The sequence below is a fragment of the Garra rufa genome, chromosome 18 (assembly GCF_049309525.1).
Source record: "Garra rufa chromosome 18, GarRuf1.0, whole genome shotgun sequence".
In the NCBI taxonomy this organism is placed as follows: Eukaryota; Metazoa; Chordata; class Actinopteri; order Cypriniformes; family Cyprinidae; genus Garra; species Garra rufa.
Genome location: NC_133378.1, coordinates 3,750,226 through 3,777,236, shown reverse-complemented (window position 1 = coordinate 3,777,236; position 27,011 = coordinate 3,750,226). Strand labels below are relative to the sequence as shown.

Sequence of the window (27,011 nt, the reverse complement as noted above, 5' to 3'; positions counted from 1 at the left end):
ATTATTTTAGTAACTCTATAGAATTCACAGCACGTCAATAATAAAAAAGAACTGCACAAAAAGCTTCGTTATTTGAATTAAAGACTGGATCTGATAATACTATACCTGCACACTTATGTGGCTTGACAGGCCTGCCTGCTGTTCCACGGTCGAGTTTTCCTCCAGAATTTCATCATGCATGTCAAGCAGCGACTTTCCACCCTCGTCACTGGTTCTTATCTTCTTCTCTTGCGGTTCTTCTGTGTCCGGTGTCTCCGTAGCGCTGTCGCTGTGCGTCACTTAGTCCACTTGCTGCTGGAGCGTCTTTACCGCCCCTTGCTTGGTGACTGTGTCAAAATAACGGTCTTTGTACCGCGGGTCAAGGATCCTTGCCAAGTACTAAAGCGGCTCAGAGAAGGCGCTTCCAAATCGCTCGTTCACAGCTTCCAGTAGTGTGTGCTTTGCTGTGCGGACCCCACTGTCTGTGTCAGCTGTCTTGCTCAGCAAACGTTTTCAGTGCCACAACTCGTTAATTGTTCAAATGGAGTGAGAAGCGTGGTCATGTTTTCAATGAGGCCCCACTGATGTGCACTTAAACACGCAGGCAGCTCATGATCAGCTCCATACACACCAAGCGCGCGCTTCTGATCCAGTACACTTTTCATCATAAGAAAAGTACTATTCCATCTGGTCGCCACATCTTGTTGTAGCATCATGGTTTTCATGCCTAACTCTTGCTTTACGTCTCTCAGCCGAGCGGTAGCGAGTTGAGAGTGGCGAAAATGTCTGACTATTTTCCTCCCGATCGCCACACAGTCAGAAATGCTCCGCTGGCTTAGCACTCCGTCATGCACTGCTAGCTGCAGCGTGTGAGCCATGCAGCCCAGGCTTTTAACGCCGCACTCCTCCATTGCCTTCTGCATATTCCGTGCATTGTCACGAAGCACAACATGTACATTGTCTTTTTTAATTTTCCACGTAGCAAACATGCAGTCAAAGGCGCCAGCGATGGCGACTCCCGTATGCGATCCTGCAAACTCTTGCTCATGTAAAACAGCTCTCTTCATTTCAAAGTTTTCATTAATCCACTGAGCAGTAAGGCTCAACATACTCATCTGACTTATATCCATCGTGAAGCAAATGTCAGTCACATTGTCCAACAATGTGTGGATATGCGTGACCACTACTTCGTACAAAGCAGGGAGGGAGACGTCGGAAAAGTAGTCCCGACTTGGCAAACTGTAGCGGGGTTCAATATGCTTTATCAACTGCTGAAATCCCCGGTCCTCCACTATGGAAAAAGGCTGGTCGTCAAGAGCAATCATTTCCATTACCTTGTCGGTTATTGATCTGGCTTTTGCGCTGTCCTTGGCAAATTTCTTGGTCTTGTCGAGTACCTGCTGTATCGGACAGGTCTGGGTGGCGGTTTTTCAAATGACATATTAAATTTGTGGTGTTGAATGACTTGACGCGGAACCCTCCTCGCATTACCTCGACTTTGCAGGTGTTGCAAACTGCTTTTCGAGTGTCTTTCGACACCGTGAAAAACGCCCACACCGCTGACATTTTTTCTCCTCTTCAGTTTAACATCCCACAAATCCTGTGCTGCCTTTGACACTGACACTGTCTCGTCTCACGTGCCCAAACAAATACACACGACCAAATCCCCCTCCCCCTCCCTCTCCCGACACAGCAACTAGATGGATACACATCGGTTGTGGTTATTGGCCCAATTTTACTCATCGGACCGATGCCGATAGGTTAATAAAATGACGAACATCAGCCGATATCGATATTTATGCCGATATATCGTGCATCCCTAATTTTTATCATTTCAACGTGTTATTCTAACAAATGTAAAAGGGACTATTATACTCATATTCAACATTTATGTGGTGTTATATATTTCTCTTGTGAACTGTAAAGTGGCATATTTAAGTAAAACAACTGGCAAATGCTTTTTTAAAAACTATTTAAAATTTGGCTTTCAAAAATATATAAACAACAGTCTTATTTTTTACATTTTAAAACATTAGTTAAAATATGTATTTTTTGTCAATTAAAAACATTAATTACATTTTAAAAACAATTTAGTCTTAATTTGTTTAAAACGTTGTTTATTATACATTTAAAAACATTTAAAATGTAGGTTTAATTTAAGTGTGTTTTTTTTAAATATATATTTTAGTTTGAATTATTCAGTTGATAATTTATTGCGCTTTTTTTTTTTAAAGTACTCCTAGTCCTCCAGGTAAAAATGACTACCTGATATCTTTATAAATATAAATACATATTAGCCTTTTGGACCTCAGATTGGTTTTGTTTAAATTCTTGATTGAGCGAGGTTATTTGTGACCCTGGACCACAAAACCAAATAGTAAATTGTTTTATAATAATCGTAATAGTAAATTTTTTTTGGCAGTCTAGTGAACAGCTCCATCCCGCTGTGAGCTCATACAGACGCTAATGCAGTCTGGCTTTTCTCACACACTGTAAAAATAGTCCCACAATGCTTTTAAAAGGATCTCAGACTCACTCTCTGGGTGTCTATCTGTGTATTGGGAGCCATTTCAGTCTGGAAAACATTTCCTCTGAGTATATTGTTGGATATCCGCTATTTCTTGCCTGATCTAATCTGCGAGTTCCCAAATATATAACCACTCCTTTGTGTGGCGAGAAACCTTAGTGAGGTTTATAGCACATCTGTGAGCAGAGCTGGCTTGAGCAAAGCCAGAGAGACTGTCCCATCTGACAGAACTGTTTCATCTCACCTTGGGTCACCATGTCCTCACCCTGCCTGCCAATGGACTGGACCCTAACAAAACACAGCCATTCTACACCACCTGTCCTGTCAGAGACTCCACTGTGAGACAGGAAAAACACATAATCAGTAGTTCTTTTCAATAATTTGTCCTAATAATATGATATTTTGCTAATTACAGCTGATTGAGGTGTCAACAGTGAGTCCATGTAAATTATATTAAAAAAAAATCATAGTACAGCTAAAAATTCTGAATCCATTGGCCTGGCTCATATAGTTGAGGTCAAAAGTTTACATACACCTTGCAGCTGAATTTATAAAAATGATGATGATTCTTGAGGTGAAACGTTTTGAATTTGAAGATTAGGGTAAATTAAACTTTTGTCTTCTAGGAAACATGTAAGTAGCTTCTGTAGTACTGTAGTACTAATTGAAAAAAACATGATATTTAGGAAGAAAGAAAAATGTACACATCTTCATTCTGTTGAAAAGTTTACACCCCTGGCTCTTAATGCATCGTTTTTCCTTCTGGAGCATCAGTGAGCATTTGAACCTTCTGTAATAGTCGCATATAAGTCTCTATGTTGTCCTCAGTGTGAAAAGATGGATCTCAAAATCATACAAATCAGTCATTGTTGGAAAGGGTCCAAATACACAAAAATGCTAAAAAACAAAAACAAATAATTTGTGGGACCTGAAGGATTTTTCTCAAGAACAGCAGGCAGTTTAACTGTTCAGGACAAACATTGGACTCATAAACAACTATCACTAAACAAAAAAAAAAAAAAACACAGCTGTGGATCATTCAGATAACAACGCAGTATTACAGTTTTTTTCAATTGTTTACACACAATTTTGAAAACCGGGTTCTTTTTTTCAAAATATAATCACAATTATCCAAATACCACACTCAATTTGCAGAATTCCTAGATTGTTTGCAAAATGACACACTTCAGTCAAAACATACACATTTCAGTCAAAACATATACACATATTTGTGAAAATGCTATTAGTTTTCATTTAACCAACACAGTCCTCAATGATCAGACACTATTGCAGACAGTTTCACACTGCTGTGATAAATAAAAAACACATTTGTAAAAAAAAACTAATTTTAGGAAATAGCATGTGCTAGATTTTTGGGCAGACATTGTTATGTAAGGGATAATTTCGATGACAAAACAAAATAGTGACAAACCCACAACATTCTTCATAATTAGTTTGAGATATAGGGAGAATGTACACAAATAGGCCTACTATATACTTACCAAGCACTGCACAACACAACACTGATGCTGCAGACTGAATATTTCAAGTATTTATTTCAATTCAAGAAATACAATATTTCTTACCATAATCAGTTACAGTAATCAACCAACAATGAAATCAAACAAATTAAATCTGTAGACAAATAAAAATTACTGCATGAAGTACATACAGTTTGACTCTGGAAAAAAAAAAGCAACACAAATACTGTAACTATTCCTCATCTCTCCGTCTGGCTGGATCAGGCCATAAGATTTCATCCACATCACAGGCTATGTCTTCATTGGCAAGGCACCGTTGAAAGAATCGCCTTGAGTGACGAATCCACCCCTGCACAGAAGCTGTTTCGATTTGATCACATGCCTGCTCCATGGCCTGAATGAGGGGCAAACGGTCATAGGGCCGCAAGTCGTATACCTTCCACCGCCATGCTGAAAAAAACTCTTCGATTGGATTCAGGAAGGGGGAGTATGGGGGAAGGAATAAGACTTCAAATTCAGGGTGATCATGGAACCAATTCTGGACCAGAGCAGCCCGATGGAATGAGACATTGTCCCAAACGACAATGTACCGCATCTGGTCCACTTGGTTTAATGCTGTGACAATCTCGTGCAATCTGTCAAGAAATGCGAGTATTAGATTTGCATTATAGGGTCCCAGATTTGCATGGTGGTGGAGGACCCCATTTTGTGTGATAGCAGCGCAGAGGGTGATGTTACCCCCTCGCTGCCCTGGCACATTGGTGATTGCCCTGTGTCCAATTACATTTCTCCCTCGTCTTCGTGTTTTTGCAAGGTTAAATCCAGCCTCATCCACATATATAAATTCATGCTGAATTTGTTCTGCATCCATTTGCAAGACTCTCTGAAACACAGTAAAAGACAATAGGATGCTATTCAAGATCTATTGTACATTTTTTTTTTGTGCCAGAACATTATGAGCAGTGCACAATACCACACCATAGCAGTAAAATGAACAATACATACCTCCACATACTCAGTGCGCAGATGTTTCACTCTCTCTGAATTTCTGTCAAATGGTACCCGATACAGTTGCTTCATGTGTACTTGATTTTTCTTGAGGATTCGAGCTAATGTTGACAGAGAGACTCGTTGGATGTTATTGAAAACATTGTCATCGTTGATGATATTGGCTTGGATTTCTCGCAGCCTGATACAATTATTGGCCAGAACCATGTTCACAATGGCGGCCTCTTGTGCACGGGTGAACATAGGGCCCCTTCCACCTTGGTGTCCTCGACCCTCAATCCTATGTGAAAAATATACTGTATATATAAAAAAATACACATGCAGCCTACTGTCAAATGTCACATTAAACAATATTGATGATAAGTACAGCAAGCTTAAGTTTCAATGTACTGTGTGGTTAGCTTACCTGTTTTCTCGATGAAATGTCCGAATTACTGACGCAACAGTATTTCTGCTGAGATTTGGTTGAACTCTTTGTCCAGCTTCCATCATTGTCAGTCCATGGTTGATAACATGGTCAATAAGTGTTGCACGGATTTCTTGAGTCAAATTTGGTCCTCGTCTTCTTTGTTCAGGTTCTATCAACTCTTCAAGTCCTTCTCTACCTCTTCCTCTACCTAGGCCTCTTCCTCTACCTCCTCTTCCTCTACCTCCTTCTCCTCTTCCTCTACCTGGGCCTCCTACTCTACCTTCTTCTTCTCCTCTTTGAGCTCCCCCTCTCATTCTCACTCTTCTTCTAGCTCCTTCCATTTTTGATGAATACAGGTGAACTCACCTGCTGCCTTTTATAGCACACCTGAGTGCTGCGTTTTCAAATTAGCACATGTGTGCTTCCACACCTTGTGGATGTGTTTATCCAATTTGTTCATTAGTGTGGTCATTGGCAATCCGGGGCTTTGTAATGACAAGGAAGTAACCTCACAATCCTTATCTGTGTCTAACGTGTTGAAATGTGTGTAGAGTTTTACAAATCACTGTGTGTAATGTTTTGCAAAAAGAGTGAAGCAGACATTGTGTGTAATGTTGTGCAAATCTGTGGCGGTGTTTTGCTCCTTGGAGTAGAATTTTGCAAATTGTGTGGAAATGTTTATTTTAGAGTGTAAACAATCGTAAAAAAACTGTAAGAATCAAGTGTATGTAAACTTTTAAACAGGGTCATTTTATAAATTCAGCTAATTATTTTCTCTTGGGGACTATATGTAAATGTATATTATGTAAAAAAAAAAAATCTTATTCAGGTCAGTATTTCAGGTCAACATGCATTTTGTATGATCCCTCTTATTTTGGTAAAACTGTGCTCATTTTAACATTACTGAATCATTAAATAAGATTGCTTATTATTGTTGCTGGTATGAGTGTTGTCCCGTTTTTTTTTTTTTTTACCGTAGTTCGTTAATATAAACAGATTGAGGAATCTTAGACGAGTAAATACTTTAACTGCGGTCAAATGTAAATTAACTGCGCTTATTTAACTTTATTTAAAAAAAAAAAAAGCATACCTAAATTCTGTGATTTGTCTTAATGTCTATCTAGTGAGCAACTGAGCATTGTTTTCGTGTGGGATGCACGCATGTTTGCTTGCATGGATCGTTGATTATGGATCCGGCATTAAAATCTGTTCGTCAAATAATGTTAAAGTATTAACCAGCATTTATGAACGATGAGCAATGCATTTGTTACAGAATATTTGAATCTTTGATAACGGTAGGCAATAAAAATACAACGGATCATGTTAGCACGGTCCAATAAAAAATATTAACAGATATAACTTTGGATTTTAATTGGTTAATGTATTAGTAAATTATAGATTAAATTAATTTTTAACTAAGATTAATAAATGTTTTTTAAGTATTTTTCATTGTTTATTCATGTTAACTAACAAATATCTTTTACCATTAACTTAAGTTCTAAGATTAGTTAGTTTAGTTAATAGTGTGGTCTAAAAAGAAAAAGAAAAAGTTTACGGCCTACACTACCAGTTGTATTTGAACAGCAAATAAAGTTTGAAGCTCAAACTCAAATGAAGCTAAGAAGCTGAACAGGGCTGCAGCAGTGTACATATGCATATACGTCATTGTCATGTTCTAGACTATATCTATCTTTAAATTAAAAAAGAATTTTTTAATTAATATTGTGGCAGTTTTTTTCTCTGTGGTATCGAAAATAGTATCGAGTTTCGATATTTTTCAAGGTATCGTATCGAAGTTAGAAATTCCAGTATCGTGACAACACTACTCTGCACTGACAGATGAGTTATTAACCTTAATATGTTTCAATCTCAGGCTGATTAAATTATGGTGTAACTGTGTTGTGTGTGTGTATTTGCAGCATGTAACTGCCACAGACACTCATCAGAGTGCTACTTTGATCCAGAGATCGAGCAACGGAGAGCCAGTCTCAACATGCAGGGAGAATACAGGGGCGGAGGAGTGTGTATCGAATGCCAGGTGGGCTCAGGTGTACAAACACACTAATAACACAAAAAGGACAGCTACCTAGACTAGGGGTGTAAATATTAATCGATTCGTATCAATGCATCGATTATGCAGCCGCCGATTCAATCCATCGATTTGTCCGCAAGAGTATCGATTAATGTGTTTATTTTGCTGCCTGTTTGTTCACTTGTCTATTTTTAGAATCCGTTCCGACCTTTCTTTTACTGTCTATGGCTCCGACGTAAGCGTACTACCTACTCCTAAGCTGCGGGTGGCGCTAACCTCATTATTGTCTTCTACTTCACACGTGTTACTTTCGTTTCACAGTCCATCTATGATGTTGTTCATGTTCACACACCTCACGTTGTTGTCTGACTTTCAAGAGCGATGATTTTGAACTGATTTTGTGGAGTAGTATTCTATTTGCAGTTCATCTACTGCAAAGGATGTGTGACCATTACGTCTTAATAAGATGCAAATTGTATTTTCAAAATGTAACCAATTTTGTATAAATGAAACTTTTTAAAACAGTGAATAGGCTAATTGGCCATAGTAGACCTGCACTATAAGCATTAGCCTTTTTTTTTTCTTATTACAATTTATCTGATTGCACTTTGTAGATGCAGTAACTGTTATATTTGCAGTGCATTGAGCACAACTGCTTTAGTGTAACATACACATTATGTGAATAGAATACTGTTTCTGTATTCTCTATAAAAGGCAAATTTTACTATTTTTGTTGATTTATTTGAAACTTAATAGATATCATGTAAAAATATCTAGTATTGAATCGAATCGGATCGAATCGCATCGTATCACAGGGAATTCTGAAGTATCGAAAATAATCGAATGGTTGGCTTAAGAAATCGGTATCGTATCGAATCGTCTTGAAGGCTCCGATTTACACCCCTAACCTAGACAGCATTTATTGGCAACATAAGTGCATACAACATTCTGGGCAACATGTTTAGAAACAGCTGTTAATGTTTTTGCAAGTACATCCTATGATTTTTATTCCTTCACAGCATCACACAACAGGCATCAACTGTGAGCGCTGTATTCCTGGGTACTACAGATCACCTGATTATCCTCTGGAGTCCCCATATGCCTGTTCAGGTAAGTCTCCAGTCATACACAGTGTTATTTCTGTCTATCTAACTTCATTTTGAAGAGTGATTTGCAGGGAGGGTGGGATCTTATGCTTTCAAAGCTAACTAGCTGTTGCTAACCTCTCCAAAATTGTCTACCCTACCTTTAAATGAAGTGTAGATATTAATTCATTTGCTTGTTTTTCCATAATTCTCTCATGTGTTATGCAGAGTGCCAGTGCGAGTCTGAGTTCACTGACGGCACATGTGAGGATATGACCGGACGCTGTTATTGTAAACCCAACTACACCGGTGAGAACTGTGACACATGTGCGGAGGGATACGAAAACTTCCCTGAATGCTACCGTAAGTCTGTGTGTGTGCTTCTTTAAAGTTTTTATGAAGGTTTCAGGCCGTATATTTCAGCTGAATTCATCCAGTGTGGATAATTATCACTATCAACAGCTATCAAACCAATAATTATGTGATATATGTGACCCAGGACCACAAAACCAGTCATAAAGGTAACTTTTTTTAAATTGAAATTTATACATCATGAAGCTGAATAAATCTGGAATCTGATGACATGATCTTTACTTAATATCCTAATGATTTTTGGCATAAAAGAAAAATTGATCATTTTGACCCATACAATGTATTTTTTTGTTATTGCTGCAAATGTACCCGTGCTACTTGCTACTTAAGACTGGTTTTGTGGTCTAGGGTCACATATGTGTGAAAAAAAAATCTTTATTGTTTATTATACAGTTTGTTTGCTTGTGTTTATTTCTGTCAGAGGTCTACATCAGTGGAGAGGCCAGACCTGCAGGGGAAATCATCAGTAAGATACTGGTTTGATTCAGTTTGATTCATTTTGATTCGATTTGGTTTGAATCTCATTCACTGATTTCTCCTACATTTGTGCAGACTGTGAGTGCAGTGCTGCAGGTACAGAAGGGAACTCCTGTAGGCCGGACCCTCGCACGAATACATGTGTGTGTAAACCTGAATTCACTGGAGAACATTGTGACACCTGCGCTCCTGGTCACTTCGGCCTCAACTGCCAGCGTAAGGACACACACACTCTCTCTGATATTTAATATAAAAATATATGAATCTTAGTGTCATTTTTGACACTTATCTTTTATTATCTGCATGTACAGTAATGAATTTAAAAATAAATCGGCTAACATTTATTTAATGTTTTATGACTCCTGTAATTGTCACTGAGGGATATTTTATTGTTAGTATATTGTTTGCCATTTCACTATGTAAGTGTATGTATATGCCATTGTCCATGTCCATTGTTAAGTTCCAGAACAGATCACGTCTTGTTTTTCCCATTTTTGTCTTTTCTGTGTAATCCACTGCACCAGGTGACATCTGTACAAACACACGCAGATTGTCGCATCAGTGTTTGTCTGTCTGCTGAACTGTTGTTGATCTTGTGCATAGTTGAAATGTTTGTGAGCACAATGTACCACCCAATGACAAAGGCAATGCAAACATGCCCACATTCTTGCTCCATTCCCTTCCCCCCAGGCTGTCAGTGTTCAGGCCAGGGTTGCCTGGATGGGTCCTGTGATGCAGTAACGGGCCAGTCTGTGTGTCGGAGCGGGTTTCAGGGGTATTCATGCGAGCAGTGTGCGCCCGGCTACTTCAACTACCCACTGTGCCAATGTGAGTGCTTGCCAAATCTAATCTCACTAAACTTCAAAATCCCCTGTGAGTGCTGCCAAACCGTGAACTTTACAGTGCAGCCACAATAACTGTTTCCTGTTCTTTTACTGCTCTGTTTAAGGTCAACATGAATTTATAATAGACCCTATTTAGTTTTTTAACACACTTTCTTGGTCTCATTGTGTTTATCAGCACCTTTTTAGTCAGTAAGTTTGGCCAGTAGGTAGCATCAAGTTATTGTCTGTATGCAGGAATTTTTTAAATCGTTCTTTCAACCAAATAGATTTGTGCAAAAACACTAATTCATTCAGAAACCAATTCACTTAAAAACACTGAATTATTCAGAAGCAAAACAAGTGACTGTCGTCATGAGTGAGTCAATTAAATAATTTTCTTAAACAAATGGATTCATTCAAAAACACTGATTCATTCAGAAACAAAAAAGTGGCAGATTTTTGAGTCAGTGATTATTTTACTCACTTGTTCAGAAACACTGAACCATTCAGGAAGAAGTCTTGATAAGTGTGTCATTGATTCACTTGTACAGATTAATTTGATCAAAAACTTTATTTCATTCAGGTACGAAACAAGTGACTGTATTCACGAGTCACTGAATCTTTTATTCAACTAATTTGTTCAAAAACATTGATTCATTCAGAAACAAAACAAGTTACTGCCCTAAGGAGCCATTTCTTCTTTTAGTTAGTTCTTTTAGTCTTTATGAGTGAATCATTTGAATCACTCTCTCAACTAAATATATTTGTTTAAAAACATTCATTCAGGAACAAAATAAGTGATTTTTATGAGTCATTGAATATTTTACTCAACTGACTTGTACAGAATCATTCAGAAACTAAAATTTGACTGTTTTTATGTGACTCACTGAATCTTTTACTCATCTGATTTGTTCAAAAACACTAATTCATTCAGAAACAAAACAATTGACTGTATTGATTAGTGACTCATTGAATCATTCACTCAACCAGGTTGATTTGTTCAGAAACATAGTTTCATTCAGGTACGAAATAATGCAACTGTCTTCATGAGTCACTTATCTTTTACTCACCTGATTTAAAAAAAAAAAACACTAATTCATTCATGAACAAAAACGGACACCTTTGAAGAGCCATTTAATCTTTTAGTCAACTGATTTGTTAAAAAGCACTGAATTGTTCAGGACCAAAAATTGATTGTCTTTATAAGTGAGGCATTTCAATTATTTACTCATCTGATTATTCGAAAATACTGATTCATTTTGTAATGAAACAAGTGACTGTCTTTGTGAGTGAATCATTTGAATCATTCTCTCAACCAAATATATTTGTCTTAAAAACATTCATTGAGGAACAAAACAAGTGATTGTTTTAATGAGTCACTGAATATTTTACTCATCTTACTTGTACAGAATCATTCAGAAACAAAAATTTGACTGTCTTTATGTGACTCACTGAATCTTTTACTCATCTGATTGTAAAAAAAATTGTGTCTACTATGCACGTTCATCAATACAGTCTAATGACATTTTCAAAAAATAATGTGCAGTACAGAAGTAAAATGGATTACGAAAGCATTTGTTGTTGACTTCAAGACTATTAACATTTGCTTTCTTTCTCCATCTGTAGATTGCGGTTGCAGCAATGTGGGCTCTATGCCTGAGATATGCGATGCGTCTGGTCAGTGTTTGTGCAGGCCGGAGTTCACTGGTGCTCGCTGTGATCAGTGTCGCTCAGGCTTCCACTCATATCCAAACTGCCAGGGTGAGACACACAAAGTCTGATGTTTGCAAACCCATCTATATGTGACCCTGGACCACAAAACCAGTCATAAGGTTAAATTTTACAAAACTGAGATGTGTATATATAATATGAAAGCTCAGTAAATAAGCTTTCTATTGATGTATGGTTTGTTAGGATATGACAATATTTGGCCGAGATACATCTATTTGAAAATCTGGAATCTAAGGGTGCAAAAAATCAAAATACTGAGAAAATCACCTTTAAAGTTGTCCAAATTAAGTTCTTAGCAATGCATATTACTAATCAAAAATTACATTTTGATACATTTACAGTAGGAATTTTACAAAAAATCTTCATGGAACATGATCTTTACTTAATTTCCTAATGATTTTTGGCATAAAAGAAAAATCAATAATTTTGACCCATGCAATGTATTTTTGGCTATTGCTACAAACATACCCCAGCGACTTAAGACTGGTTTTGTGGTCCAGGGTCACATATTATCTCGATTCTAACTTTTTAAAATTCTATTTCCCAGTGTGCACTTGTGACCCTCGTACATCTTTGGACTCCAGCTGTACCCTTTCGGGTCAGTGTAACTGCCGACCCAACTACAGTGGTCCCAAATGTGAGCAGTGTGCACCCGGATACTACTCCTATCCCAGCTGCACACGTAAGTACCATGACTCTCATCACAGTCCAATATTACCAAGGGAAGGACTGTCTGTGCTAACAGGTGATTTTACATTAAAATCTCTCCGTTTCAGCATGTCAGTGTTCAGTGGAGGGCTCTCGCTTCAGCTCATGTGATCCAGTGTCTGGTCAGTGTTTTTGTCTGCCAAACATTGTGGGTCAGAGGTGTGATAGCTGCAGTCCTGGGTCATATGGCTTCCCCCTCTGCCAAGGTGATCTACCTCAAACAAGTTGCTCAAACAACATTCATAGTCCTGTATATTACATTCATTTAAAGTAGTTCTGATGGTTTTCTTTACCTCTCTATGCTCTAGTTGGGACCTGTAACCCAGCAGGCTCTGTTCATAATGACATCCTGCCTACTGTGGTAAGTACACTGGCATCCAAATATGCCATTTGAAACATATCTTTTCATATTTTTAGAGGTTCAACCATGTAGTGCTGAAACCCTATTGGAATTGTTAGAATGGCTGAGGTTCAGCAATCTCCACATAAAACTAATTGTGCAGATCAATCCAAAGTTCGTAGAGACTTGAAACTTGGAGCGATGGTAGTACTCACGCAGCTGACAATGTCACCGAGGCTCGCCCGAATCGGCCTGACTTCTTAAAGGAGTAGTTCACTTTCAGATCAAAAATGTACAGATAATGTACTCACCAGAGTATGTGAGCGGAGTGGAGCGGCAACAATTTCCCCTCCGCGCTCAGTGCATTTAATAATCGCTCCGCTCCAGCTCCGCTCCGGGTTCACAATTTCCCGCTCACGCTCCACTCCTCGCTCACTGATATCAGAAACACCGCTCCGCCTTCGCTCCGCGTCAAAAAAATCAGAAATAGTCTAATGTTTGAAATATAATGGTCCTGTTCATAACACATATTAAAAATAAATAAATAAAATACTTCAATAAAACAACAGGAGAGTTTGGAACACTAGTGTGCAAACTTTGTTCCTACTACCACATACCAAGCTATATAACATTGTCAGCATTAAAAGAGTATAACTACTGCTTTATGCAGTGCAAAGTTTGTAATGAAAGTAACAATACATTTTCGTCAGTTATTTTACCTATGGATCGCTGCATTTCTAACAGATTTCTGCTCATTCGAAATCGGATACCATTACATTTGTTGTAATGCATTATTGTCACAGCGATTGCGTGTGAATAAGTGCTGCACATGTTTAAATGAGGCTTTCAGCTGAATATATTTAGTAGGGCTGGGCGATTAATCGAAAAATAATCGAAATCGACATTCAGAACCTATAATCGTTCAAATTTTTCCAGGAAGATTATTTCAATTACTTTCCCTTTAAAAAACACTAGCGCTCCGTTCCGTTATTCCGCCGACATGTCGATGGAGAGCTTAAACAGTATTTATACAGTAAAAAGTATTTACAGGATATACAAGGGTAATTTTATTTAGAGGAGATACTGCTTATTTTCTACTTTTAATATGAAAAACATTGAAAATTATTTATTTTGTTTCCAATAGTGCAAGTTATTTATTTTCACTAATTTAAGAAAAATGTGACTTTTCGTTTTAAGCAATGCTTGCTTTAATTTCAGTTGTTCAACACTGATGTTCAATTAATAATCATAGATCGTAGATAGTGTGTTTCCTTCAATTATTTTAAAATCAAGTAATGCACCCTTCATCCAAAAACCTCTCGCTTGTAATATGAGAACATATTTACTGTACAAAACTTGTCAGTGAACTATGAGGGCAAAAAAATAAATATTATATAAATATAATTAAATATAATTTTATTAATAAATAAAATAATCGTTCATTAATCGTAATCGGGTTAAAATGTTCAATTAATCGAGATTTTGATTCTAAGCCAAATTGCCCAGCCCTAATATTTAGTATCTAGAAGGAACAATCTAATTCCTTGTGAACTATAATTTACCGCTCATGTCCATTCACATTATTTCTGATTTGAGTGATCCATCTCTATCAAGCTAAATATGTTTAACATGTGAATTCCTGCTTATTATGCAGTTATATTACGGACCGTTGGCATGAATTGTACTTATGATGGAGCGGTGGCGGAGCGCACTTGGAGCGAGTGAAAACCACGACGCTCCGACTTTTCAAAAATCCGCTCCTCCCTCCATTCAAAATCACACCGCTCCACTCCGCGCTCCGCTCCCACTCCGCTCCGCTCACATACTCTGGTACTCACCCTCTTGTCATCCAAGATGTTCATGTATTTCTTTCTTTAGTTGTAAGGAAAGTATGTTTTTTGAGGAAAACATTTCAGGATTTCTCTCCATATAATGGACTTCTATGGTGCCCCTGAGTTTGAAATACTGCTGTCAATCAAATCATTTGTCTAAAACATTGAGAAAATGTAAAAAATAAAAAAACTACTTTTGCGAACTAGTCTTAGGTTTTTCACTCAATCTAAAGAAAAAAACACTGCAGTAGAATTCTCTGGACTCTCTAGGTCAATAATTATCAAAAAATTGTTAAAACATAACCTTTGGGAAGGGATAACGGGGTCGTTTAGAAAAGGGGCCTGTCCAAATATACGCAAAATACTATTAAGCGTAAAAAGGAAAACTAAAAACTTGGTGAGCACATGCGACATGACAAGTTTAAGGAGATCAGACCACAGCTGGCGCTAAAACAGTCAGAAATGTTGAAAAAACATACTATTTCTAAGGGAAATTACTTGGATTTGCCAAATATGTGTTTTTTTTTTATCATTGATTTAGGTGGTTACAGGCTTGCTAAATAATTTTTTTTTCATATGTGCTTAAATGCCTTAAAGCGCTTAAACTCTAGTAATCGCTGCTTGCAGCAGTATTTTACATTGTTATTTTTTAATAAATGCTGTAAATGAGGATCTTAGACACTTTTTTTGTTTTACAAACACAAATTCCTATTCCAGACTCTCAGTGTTTGTGTTTTTTTTAATACCTCAGGGCTCCTGCAGGTGTCGGCCTAATGTAGAGGGGGTAGCGTGTGATCGCTGTAAGCCTCTCTACTGGAATCTTTCTCCCGATACAGTCTATGGATGCTCAAGTAAGAGAAAAGTTTGGACACCCGGTGCAAAATGTCATTTTGAGAAATTGAGCTCACTTGTATATGAAAAAAAAAAACACTTTCTATATCTCTGCTAATGTATATAATGATTTATTTTGCAGATTGTAACTGTAATACAGTAGGAACCCTGAGCGAAGTTGCAGAGTGCACTCAGGTATGCAAATATCAACAATAACTCCATCTTATGAATGCAATCCCAAGAGTGTAGTTAACAAACCTTCATCTGTTTGTGATTCAGAGCACCGGCCAGTGTTACTGTAAACCTAATGTGTGCAGCGGCATGTGTAACGTGTGCAAGGATGGATACTTCAACCTTCAGAAGAACAACTATTTTGGGTGCCAAGGTACAAAATCAATTCTAAGCAGACATTTTACATACTTTAACCCTTATGCGGTCTTTGGGGGATTTCTGGACCCCGAATGGCATTCGCTAAAATTTAAAAAAATGTTTCCTTTGTCCAAATGGTATGAGACTTTGTAAATCAGTCAACACTATCTTGATCTACAAATAAAAAATTAAATTGGAATGATAGCTTGATTTTATGTTAGTGTAAAAAAAATACTCACGTTCGTGGTCTTGCGATGTTTGTTATAAAATAATAGGAAAATAACTTTTTTTTTTTTTTTTACTGTTTATTAATGTTTTTACTCCTCATGTGCGTAGTTTTTGGAGGATTTAGGATATTTTTTAAATATATATAAATTAATAAATAAATATTTTTTATAGGTTTTTACACAAAAACAGCTTTTTTTGTAAAATTCCCTTTCATAAATAACCACGTCTAACTTTCATTCATGGGGATAAAATTGATAATTTCACATGGTTTAGTGTAAGATTTTTACCCATCATTTGGAAAATCCAGTTTTAAATGTAAAAAAAAAAAAAAACCTTTTACCAGTAGGTGGCTGCAGAGCTCCACTTTATGCTTTTTGCTATTTGACAACCTGAAAGATATCTTTTCACAAGTTTTTTTCAGTTGAGTTCATATCTACATATCATGAAACACACAGGACTACATTTGGAGACCATAAAAACTGCTCTCTTGTAATTTGTCAAATTAAAAAAAAAAGATGTTGTTGTTGCATTCTTATGTTCATGTTGTGTACTGCTACTCAATATGTAATAGAACTGGTTTTGTTTCAGTACAAAAAATGTAAAAACTTTGTCAAAAAGTATTTTTTATTGTAATAATTGTGATTTCATAATATGTAGATATGAACTCAACTGAAAAAACTTGTGAAAAGATATCTTATTGTTGGTCAAATAGCAATTAGTTAATAGTAGTGCTCTGCAGCCATCTAGTGGTAAAAGTTATATTTTTTTTACTTTTAAAACTGCATTTTCCAAAAAATGCAAGTAGGGCTCGCTGCAGCCTGCGGTGGACATCCAACCCCGCCCACATCCATGTGTGACGTCAGACACCACGCCCACATCAATGCGTCACCGTGTGACTCCCCTCCCCATCGGTAGCCTTAAAGCGGTGCATTTCAAAATACTTCACGAAATTTATCCATGTAAAGTAGCTCTTTCTAAATTCATGAACATTGATAATACCTGCAGTTTTGTAACACACATGAGGAAGACTTGTGTCATTTGTTTTATCATTGTGAATTGTCTCTTAGTTTTTGGTCTGATGTTAGCACCTTTCTATTTCTGCAAAGAAATGTTAATTATATGCTTTCTTTAAAAGATGTTATCTGTACTTATTCTCATAAAAGTAAAATGATTGAGTATGTTGTTAACTTTTACATTTTGCAAGGCAAATATTATATTCATAAACAGAAATTTGCTAAATGCATACCAAAATGTAATTTATTTTTATCAGAAATAGAAGTTTTGAAAAGTCTTTAAAACAAATGAATACATTTGTTGTTACATTTCACGGAGAACTTTTTTTCTGGTTATGCTTCCACAATATAATTTTTGTATATGTAAGGGAAAAGGAAGAAAATTTGAACTATTGTTTAGTTGTTTCTAGGTTTTAATTTAATTTTTGTTTATTTATTTACTTTTTATTTATACGTTTATTTATTTATTTTTTTCTCTCCATGGTATTAGTTTATTTTTTATTTTATTATTATTATTATTTTAATTTTATCTTATTACATATTACATATTGTATTACTGTAAACAGATTAGGCTTGTATTTTGTGTATCTGGATTTCTATTTCAATATTTTTGTAATGTCCAATTATTCTTAAAAAAAAAAAAAAGAATCCCGATGTTGTACGCATGTGCAAGAATGGCGGAAGTATGTTGTATCGGGGATGTATAATACAAATTAAACCTAGGTCACCTTTCATATGGAACTAATTACATTCGAACAGCCGGTAAAACGCTTGCTTTGGTTGATTAAAGTTAGGAAAATGGTAATTGGTAATAAAACATTTAAACCCTACCCTATTTGTTTGTGTAATGACATAAATTCACGTTTATTATAATCGATTTTGACATAGCTTAGACAAGATCAGATTTAGACGGACAAGTAAGTTTTGTTATTGTAAAAGTAACACTTAGCATATTTTCATTTTCATCTAATTCTCTAAAGATATGTCCACAAATGTGAACATTGCTAATCATATTATCACTATTTTAATATGTGTTAATACTATTTAATATGTTGGATGTGTGACGTGTTTGAACATGGGCGCGGCGTCTGGCGTCACACTTGGATGTGGGCGGGGTTGGATGTCCACCGCAGGCTGCAGCGAGCCCTACCTCAAAAAATGGGCAAAAATCTTACCCTAAACCATATCAAATTACCTATGTTATCCCCATGAATGAAAGTTTAAAATGTGGGTATTTTGTAAAGTGAATTTTACATAAAAAGCTGTTTTTGCATATAAACTTATTAAAAATATATATTTATTTAATAATTTATATATATTTATAAAATAGCCTAAAAACTGTGAAAACTGCACAAATGTGGAGTAAAAACATTAATAAACAGGAAAAACATTTTTTCGTTTTTTTTTTTTTTAACTATTATTTTGTTACAAAATTTAAGTTTTAAAGACCATGAGTGTGATTCCAAAACGAAGACCGCATAAGGGTTAATGAAGAGATGGGTTAAATTCGTCTCTGTGTGCTTCTAGGATGCCAGTGTGACATTGGAGGCTCTGTTGGGCAGGCGTGTGATGAGAGGCACGGGCGGTGTCGATGCAGACCCAATGTGGAGGGATCCAAATGCAACCAGTAAGTGACAGGAGAAGCACACACAGATGTAGCAGTGTGCAGGAATCACATTTATGTGTGCGGGGCTGTCATGACTCTGGTGTGTTTGTTTTTAGACCTCGGCCAGATCATTATTTCCCAGACCTGCACCATATGAAGTTTGAGGTGGAGGAAGGCACCACTATGGATGGACGTCCGGTGAGGTTTGGTTACAATCCTCTGGAGTTTGAGAATTTCAGCTGGAGGGGATACGCTCAGATGTCCCCCATACAGGTACACAAACACACCTTGCACCTTGATGTTTTTTTTTTATAATATTAAATGGTAAATAATAACAAATTACTATAATAATACTAATCATTGATTATTATTATTAAATAAAATAATAATTTAAATATGAAATAAATATATATATATATATATGTTTTGTGAAAAATTATATCAACAACAACATGATTGAATGGTAAATAATAACACATTAATATAATAATAATAAAATAATAATATTATTGAATGTTAAATAAAATAACAAATTGTCATATTAATAATGCTAACAGTAATACTAATAATACTAGTAAAAAAAACTACAACAAGAGTTATAATAATAATTATTATTAACCTGAAATAATAGTTATTTTTTATTATATCAACAACAACACTATTAGTAGTAGTATTATTTAACATGATCTAGAATTATAATAACTAGTACACAAACACACATATGTTTGCACCTTGAAATAATTCATTATAAATAAATTAATGTGTTTTGTTATTGAATAATAAATAAAAATATAAAATTGTTCTAATAATACTGTAATAACAAATAATAATAAAAAAAACTACAATAACAGCAGAGTAATAATAATAGTAGTAGTGGTAAAATTAATAATAACAATTATTAATATTAAAACTGAAATAATAATAATAATATATTAAAAAATATACATAACCAACACTACTGAATGGTAAATAATAATACAAATTTACTACAATAATAATAATTATCATATTTACAATAATCTAAAATTATATTATAACAGTAATACTTTAATATTAATAATAAAATTACTACAAAAACTATTATTTTACTCATGTAAATATTTACTCATGTAATATTATTAATAATAATGATCTGTAATAATAATAATAAAAATGAAAAACAACATATTGAATGGTTAATAATAATAATAACATTGTTATAATATTGATATAATCTATAATATTGATAATAAATTTTTAAAAACCACAGTAATTATTACAATTATTAATTTTGTTAATATTTAAAGTAATAATATTGATGATGATAATAATAATAGTAAATCTGTAACAACAACAATTATAATAACAATAATAAGAATTATTATTACTCTGTATATATTATACCAATTTGTATATTCACTTTTTTGTAAAGCACTTTTTAAATTCATTTTTTTCTTGTTGGATATCCTGTTTCATTTAGGAAAATACAATGAAAATAATAACGTTAATTATAATAGAACTGAATGTAATAAATGTTGTTGTTATCATTTCGTAGATGTTCATACATGTGTGTAAAATTTCACTGAGATGTAGCTTTGTGTCTTTGGCTTGGCTGAGGCTTTGATCATGGCTTCGGATTGGTGCTGTTCGCGTTCACATTGGCTGCTGTGTTGGGCTGTAGTGCTGGTTGGTGGTGGTTTTGAGCAACAGCTTTGCATTTGTCTCTCTTTCTGTCTGTGTCTGTCTCTTGTGGGCCGTTCTCTCGCTCTCTCTAGCCTCGGGTTCTGGTTGAGGTGGTGGTTGGCTCTCCAGACCTGTTTCATGTGGTCTTGCACTATGTGAACCGCGGGGGTGTGGACGCGAGGGGGCGGGTCTCTGTGGTCGAGGATGGCAGACACTTCCGGTGTGGGAATTGTAAGTTTAAGAGCACCCCTCTGCCTATTCTCCATCTTTCTATCTTCCTTTCCTTTCTGAGCTGGTGACTTCCTGCTGTCTTCACAAACCCTCCCACTTCCAAGACCATGTCCAAGACACACTCTCACCGCAACCTGCATCTCAGATCTATCACATGATCACACCCATCTTGATCAGAAAGCCACAGTTCAGGTCTTTAACACAGACCATGTTATGTGTTGAACACCCTCCCCTCCTCTTTTCCTCTCTCTCCTCTTCTCTGTCTTCCTTGTCCTTCATCTCAGAATACAGTTAAAATGATGGTGCGCGTGCGTGAGGCAGACGTGTATCTCACGCGCTTCATCCTCAGATATGTAAACACGAGGCTGACCGTGTCCAATGGTAAAATCACAGCCTATCAGAACAGCAGAAGAGGTACGTCTAATGGTTCGATCTGCAAGACTTTTCTTTTAGTGAACCCAACGGAGAGGTTTGGCAGACTGTTCTAGCTGCTCTTTTCATACTCAAACAAGCAGTGGTCTGTATGGCTTATCATGGTTCTTGTACATATAAAAAGACCTAGAGCAAAAGGTGACATTTTCATTAAGACTTCATATGAATTCTACTCAATTTTATCATTTTTTATTGTATTTTATTTATTTATTTTTTATTTGAAAAATAATAGACAATAACAATTCTGCTATATCTGCTCTTTATTTTTTATTTTAGCGAATAGCTAATTTGCCAGATGTGAGCTTTATTAAGCTTTTACTAAGAAAACAATCTAAAAGTTATATCACATAATATATAAAAAAAAATTTCGAACCTGCGATACTTTTTTCAGGATTATTTGATGAATGAAACTGAAATGCTGAAAAGAACAGCATTTATTATACATAGAAATCTTGTTTTTTTAATAATATGTGACCCTGGATGACAAAACCAGTCATAAGGTTAAATTTGACAAAACTGAGATTTATACATCATATGAAAGCTCAATAAATAAGCTTTCTATTGATGTATGGTTTGTTAGTATAGGACAATATTTGGCTGAGATACAGCTATTTGAAAAATCAAAAAGACTGAGAAAATCACCTTTAAAGTTGTCCAAATTAGGTTCTTAACAATGCATATTACAAATCAAAAATTACATTTTGATATGTTTACAGTAGGAATTTTACAAAAAATCTTCATGGAACATGAACTTTATTTAATTTCTTAATGATTTTTGGCATAAAAGAAAAATCAAAAATTTTGACCCATGCAATGTATTTTTGGCTATTGCTACAAATATACCCCAGCGACTTAAGACTGGTTTTGTGGTCCAGGGTCACATATACACTACCGTTCAGATTTTGGAATCAGTACTTTTTTATTTCTTTATTTGTTTGAAAGAAATTAATACTTTTATTCATAAAGGATGTGTTAAATTGATCAAATGTGGTAGTAAAGACTTACATTGTTAGAGAAGTTTTCTATTTCAAATAAATGCTGTTTGGCAAATCTAGCTTTATGGATGTGACATTTGCGTTATGAAAGTGAAATATAAATGCTTAGAAACTGTATGTGTTACCAATATACCGAACCACCTGTTTATATTTTATAAACCCGTGTTGATTTACATTACATTTGTAAACATTAGAAAAATATCAGTCTATGCACAAGTTTTCTGTTAAAAAGAGAAATAAGCATTTGTTATGGATGTGATATGAGAGACTACATACTTTGTAGGATTTCTGTGAATTAAAATGCACAAACCAGACACAATAATACCCAACAAATAGAGAAGTGATGGCTCTTCACAGAACATATAATTGTTACTTTATTTTCATTTTGATGTGTCTATTTATGAGGAATATGTACTGTTATCAATGTGACAAGCCTGAAAATTTAGCACTTACCAGATTATAGAAAATCATGCACTGAAAAAAAAACAACGCTTTAAAAACTTTAAGAGAGACCACCTAATGTTGACATCAGTATAGTAAAAACTTGTGGTAAAAACTTATTTTTTTCATGGTAAGGTTGACATTTGGATGGAATAGCCTTTTATTCATCAAAGAATTATGAAAAAAGTCCCACAGGTTCCAAAAAAAAACAAAACAAAACACTAAGATACTAAAATACTTTCAGTTTTGCACGACAAGAAAAAATTATATTTTAAAAATTGTAAAAATGTTTCACAATATTACAGTTCTTTTTCTATATTTTTGATCAAATAGCTATATTTTTGTAGCCTTTGTGAGCATAAGAGAACCTTACTGATACCACACTTGAATGGCAGTGTGTGTATAGCTATTTAAAGCTGTATTTTTTTTAATTCTGTTTTATATTTTAAATTCTGTTGATAAATTGTTCCATAACTGTAAAATCTAAAATTATTTAGACACCAGATATAATTTTTGCTATTTTTTTTTACTAGTGGTGCAGGACTAGTTTATTTATGTAAATGTGGATAGCAAAATAAAGTAAACTGTTTATACCTAAAATTCTTTATACAGTGGACTACCAGTAAAATTTATACAAATTTGGGACCAAAATTTTGATTTGACACTTTGACCTCACCATGTTTTGTTACATACCTTTCTATCAAAGTGTTACATGTCACCTGATGTTTTATGCCTTTTGCCTTTGTTGTGCACTGTTTGTCATTTGGTTTCTCCCTTCTGGTTTTCCCCGGTCTCTGTGTTGATTTGGTTTAGCCCTATGATTAGTCTTCGTTAGTGTTATCTGTATCACCTGTGTTTCTTGATTAGTTCCCCTTTAATAGTCTGTCTTTGAGTTTAGTCCTTTGTCGGTCATTTGTGAAGTTTACCTGTGTGTGTGGATGTCTCCTGTTCAGTTCAAGAAGTAATTAAAAGGATATATTATTCATGTCTGTCTCCCGCCTCGTCGAACCAGCACTGTCACGTAACACAAAGTTATCTGACATTATCAAGATGAATTTGTTCTGATACAGTTTAACTCTTGAGTTCTTGTCATATTTATTACCATTTTCTAAACTATAGTGAATAAACTGATAGTTTGAGAAATGTGAAAGTGTCTGAATAAATTTTTATCTATCTATATAATCAATTTCTATATATCTAAATTGCGAGTTTTGATAGAATTTTCCCATCCTCTTATACTTTCATTGTATTGGAAAGAGCAGCTTGGACATTCTGCTAAACTTCTACTTTTGTGTTTCATCGAAAAAAGAAAGTCCTCATGAATAGATGATGACAGCTTTTAATTTTAAATGAACTATTCTTTTAGGACAACCATTGATATCTTAATAATGCTTAATAATCAATAAATATGTAACTATAAATATGTAGTTTTATGTGACTCCATCCTCATAAAAAAGGTTTCAATTCTTCTCTTTGCAGGCTCTGAGCAGTCCAAACAGATCGTCTTTGCACCCACTTCAGAACCCACATTTGTGAACGTGCCACAGAACAGTTTTGTGGAGCCGTTTGTCTTGAACCCAGGAACCTGGACTGTGATTATTGAAGCAGAGGGCATTCTGCTGGTAGGTCCCCCCTCTGAAAGATGCTTTCTGTAATATTGTTGCATTAACAAACCCTGAACACACTCTCTGCCTCTCTCTCTTTCTCTCTCTCTCTCTCTGCAGGATTACTTGGTGCTGTTGCCCAGTGCATATTACGAGGCTCCTATCCTGCAACTTCAAGTGACTGAACCCTGTACATACAGCAACGCACAGGATGCCAGTCAGAAGTCAGTAGTACAGCAACTTGTTTTGTACATATGTCATGTGAATGCCTGCTCAATGCAATGTAACTGGAGTAATCTGTCTTTTGGTGTGTTCAGCTGTCTGCAGTACATGAATCTGGCTCTGGATGAGTTCCCATCCATTTCCAGCAGTGATGCCAATTGCAGGTCTGATAATCATGTGCCCAGACCCTGTCACACTGAAAAGATCACTCCTCGCCATCCCAGCATGGCCATCTGCAGCGGCAATGATGTAAGCATGTGCATGTGTTGAAACAATGTTTGCAAATTTTTTATTGAGCAAGGATTCATTAAATTGATAAAAAGTGTCAGCAAAGACATTTATATATAGAATATATATATATTAGGGCCGGGACTCGATTAAAAAAATTAATCTAATTAATCAGAGGCTTTGTAATTAATTAATCGAAATTAATCGCATTTTAATCGCATATAAATATTTGACCTGAGAACAGTGAGAAGTAAGTTTTTTCATATGGATTTTTAGTTACCATTGAATAATGACTGAATACATAAACTGAAGCAACAAAATATTGTTTATTTTTGTTCAACCAAGTCCAACAGACCAGTGCAATATTGCCATTAACTGTAGCAATAGGATACAGCGTTTCCCATAACGAAAACATTTATTTCAGTTAAAAAATAAATCCAAAACTCTCTATTTTAACATTTTGAACAATAGGGCTTTACAATCTTTTGCTATTTTTTTTTTTTAAATAAATTATTGTGTTTTAATTTTTCTCATAATCAAATGAAAGCATAAACATTTATTTATTTTTAATCAAATGAAAAATAAACCTTTTTAATTTTTGGCAAACAAACAGAGGTTTTCTGTTAAAATCAATACATAATAATAATCATAGTATTTTTTTCTACAATTAAGTGGTTAATCTTGTTGTTATATTAATTTTTTTAATATATATAATGTTTTTTGTCTATTTAAATAGGAATATTGCTCTGTTTCATGTTAAACCGTACTTTTATTTTGACAGGTTGCCGTGTGTAAAGTATGATATGATGCTAGTTTTCTCAAATGAAACGTTAAAAGTGACACTGACAGTAGCTTTGGAGATTGAGTCTCTGTTCATGTGAGATACAAATGCCAAAAATTAACGGGAGCATCACGCGTGCAGTATAAAAAACGCGTCTCTGCCATTCTAACATACAGAGGCAAACAGTGCAGGATTCATATTAAAACGGTCTTTTTGCATTTCAGTTTTCAGACACTAGTCCATATGGCGATTTGAATTAAGTGACAGACCAACTTTTGATTTATCAATCCAAAAATCGACGAATTTACGTGGCATTCCGCGTTATAGTAAATTCGGTTTTTATGAATGGAGTCCGCGATCCAGTCCGTTTTCTTGGAGGAGACATTGTAAACGCGCCCCCCTAAGATGATGGTACGGGAAACACTGGGATATTTAGAAATATACTAGCCTTCATTTCAGAAATTCAGGTACCCTATAGGTAGGTAGACCTTCTGTAAAAGCATTGAGGTGATACTTGAGGCTCGATGTCCTGCGGTGATATGCGCATTCTGTTAGTTGGTGCTCCAGTATAATTGGTCCGCCGCTGAAACTCATCCAGTGAGAAACGTTCCGCGGTGCAAAATTAAGTGCGATTAAAATGCGTTAAAAAAAATTAACGCGTTATTTTTGTGTAATTAATTAATCTAAATTAACGCGTTAAAGTCCCGGCCCTAATATATATATATATAGAATGATTTCTGAAGGATCATGTGATACTGCAGACTGGAGTAATGATACTGAAAATTCAGCTTTGATCACAGGCATAGTCATATTTTTATACAAACAAAATCGTGCCTATGTTCAGATGAACGTTCAGCTGCGTGGTCGTGTTCCTGTTCCTGGAGAGTATGTGTTGCTGGTTGAGTACGCCAGTGAAGACCAATTCCCTCAGACTTTCAATGTGTCTGTCAACTCACCGGGTGAAAGCACTCACCAAGAGGAAATAACCCTGCTCCACTGCAAATACAGGTGTGTTTGTGTGACATTGCAACATTTACAGTTGAGGTCAAAAGTTTACATACACCTTGCAGAAACTGCAAAATGTTAATTATTTTACCAAAATGAGATGGATCATATGAAATGCATGTTATTTTTTTATTTAGTACTGACCTGAAAAATATAACATGATGCATTAAAGGGATGGTTCGGAGTAGAATTGACTTCATTGCTATGCACTCCGAAGCCCATCTAAATACCCCATCCAAAGTTTTTTTTTACCTTAGTCGAACATTTATGGAGATATTAGAGTTTTTCGAATTGCTTGTTACAGGAGTGAATGGTACATGTGATGTATCTAAACGTGCAAGTAATCTAACCAAACTTGTACAGTAGTGTAAATAGGTTATGTACTCACAAAACGCCGCATCAGAACATTTGTAAGTCCACCATGAGTGTTTTAAAAACACGTTTTAGCCGAGAACTACTAGTCTCAGAAACTACAAGTCGACGTCACTTCCCTGGTTTGAAAAAAGCACGTAAAAGTCCTCCTACTACATCTGTGTGCATGTCAACTTGTAGGAGGAC

The 27,011-nt window shown here is 35.4% G+C and overlaps 1 protein-coding gene across 1 annotated transcript in view; it reads left to right on the top strand.

Annotated features, from left to right (window-relative positions):
• lama5 (laminin, alpha 5) overlaps positions 1-27,011 on the top strand; it is a 134,106-nt gene that overhangs the window by 47,303 nt on the left and 59,792 nt on the right. Inside the window, exons 8-27 of the mRNA XM_073823623.1 lie at positions 7,324-7,442; positions 8,456-8,546; positions 8,750-8,884; positions 9,315-9,359; positions 9,446-9,586; positions 10,061-10,198; positions 11,821-11,955; positions 12,473-12,607; positions 12,702-12,839; positions 12,942-12,994; positions 15,557-15,656; positions 15,779-15,831; positions 15,916-16,021; positions 18,774-18,873; positions 18,969-19,125; positions 20,607-20,745; positions 24,093-24,235; positions 24,338-24,441; positions 24,535-24,688; positions 26,293-26,492. Of these exons, the coding sequence (XP_073679724.1) occupies positions 7,324-7,442; positions 8,456-8,546; positions 8,750-8,884; positions 9,315-9,359; positions 9,446-9,586; positions 10,061-10,198; positions 11,821-11,955; positions 12,473-12,607; positions 12,702-12,839; positions 12,942-12,994; positions 15,557-15,656; positions 15,779-15,831; positions 15,916-16,021; positions 18,774-18,873; positions 18,969-19,125; positions 20,607-20,745; positions 24,093-24,235; positions 24,338-24,441; positions 24,535-24,688; positions 26,293-26,492 (2,386 nt within the window). The remainder of the gene's footprint in view (positions 1-7,323; positions 7,443-8,455; positions 8,547-8,749; positions 8,885-9,314; positions 9,360-9,445; positions 9,587-10,060; positions 10,199-11,820; positions 11,956-12,472; positions 12,608-12,701; positions 12,840-12,941; positions 12,995-15,556; positions 15,657-15,778; positions 15,832-15,915; positions 16,022-18,773; positions 18,874-18,968; positions 19,126-20,606; positions 20,746-24,092; positions 24,236-24,337; positions 24,442-24,534; positions 24,689-26,292; positions 26,493-27,011) is intronic.